The sequence below is a fragment of the Penaeus monodon genome, chromosome 32 (genome assembly GCF_015228065.2).
Source record: "Penaeus monodon isolate SGIC_2016 chromosome 32, NSTDA_Pmon_1, whole genome shotgun sequence".
In the NCBI taxonomy this organism is placed as follows: Eukaryota; Metazoa; Arthropoda; class Malacostraca; order Decapoda; family Penaeidae; genus Penaeus; species Penaeus monodon.
In genome coordinates, this window is record NC_051417.1 from 10282970 (window position 1) to 10283325 (window position 356).

Consider the following 356-nt stretch of genomic DNA (forward strand, 5'->3'; position numbering starts at 1 on the left):
ATTGCCACGAAAAAGTGATCAATTTCGTTTGCCCGTATTTTTTTTATTTGCTCCAGAACAGATAATGTCGGGAATATTTTTGTTTATGTATTTATTTGATCTGTTAAGTGTTTTCTACAATCTACAATACAGCTTTTAGTATTGCTATTTTTTCTTCCTTCCTTAAGCATCGCTTTTTTCACCTCGTTATTTTATCTTGGATGAATGTATATTATAACTAACACTCGTCTTCCCCTTCGCTTCCCTCCAGGTGGTGGTGGACCTGAACGCGGCGCCCCTGGATGACGAGCCTGAGTGGTACTATCTTTCATCCCACGAAGATGCTCTCCCGCCACACATGGTAAGTACAACCCCAA

At 40.4% G+C, this 356-nt stretch overlaps 1 protein-coding gene across 1 annotated transcript in view; it reads left to right on the top strand.

Annotated features, from left to right (window-relative positions):
* The window catches only part of LOC119593543 (regulating synaptic membrane exocytosis protein 2-like), a 46874-nt gene that overhangs the window by 37289 nt on the left and 9229 nt on the right, over positions 1–356 (top strand). Inside the window, exon 4 of the mRNA XM_037942505.1 lies at positions 251–340. Within this exon, the coding sequence (XP_037798433.1) occupies positions 251–340 (90 nt within the window). The remainder of the gene's footprint in view (positions 1–250; positions 341–356) is intronic.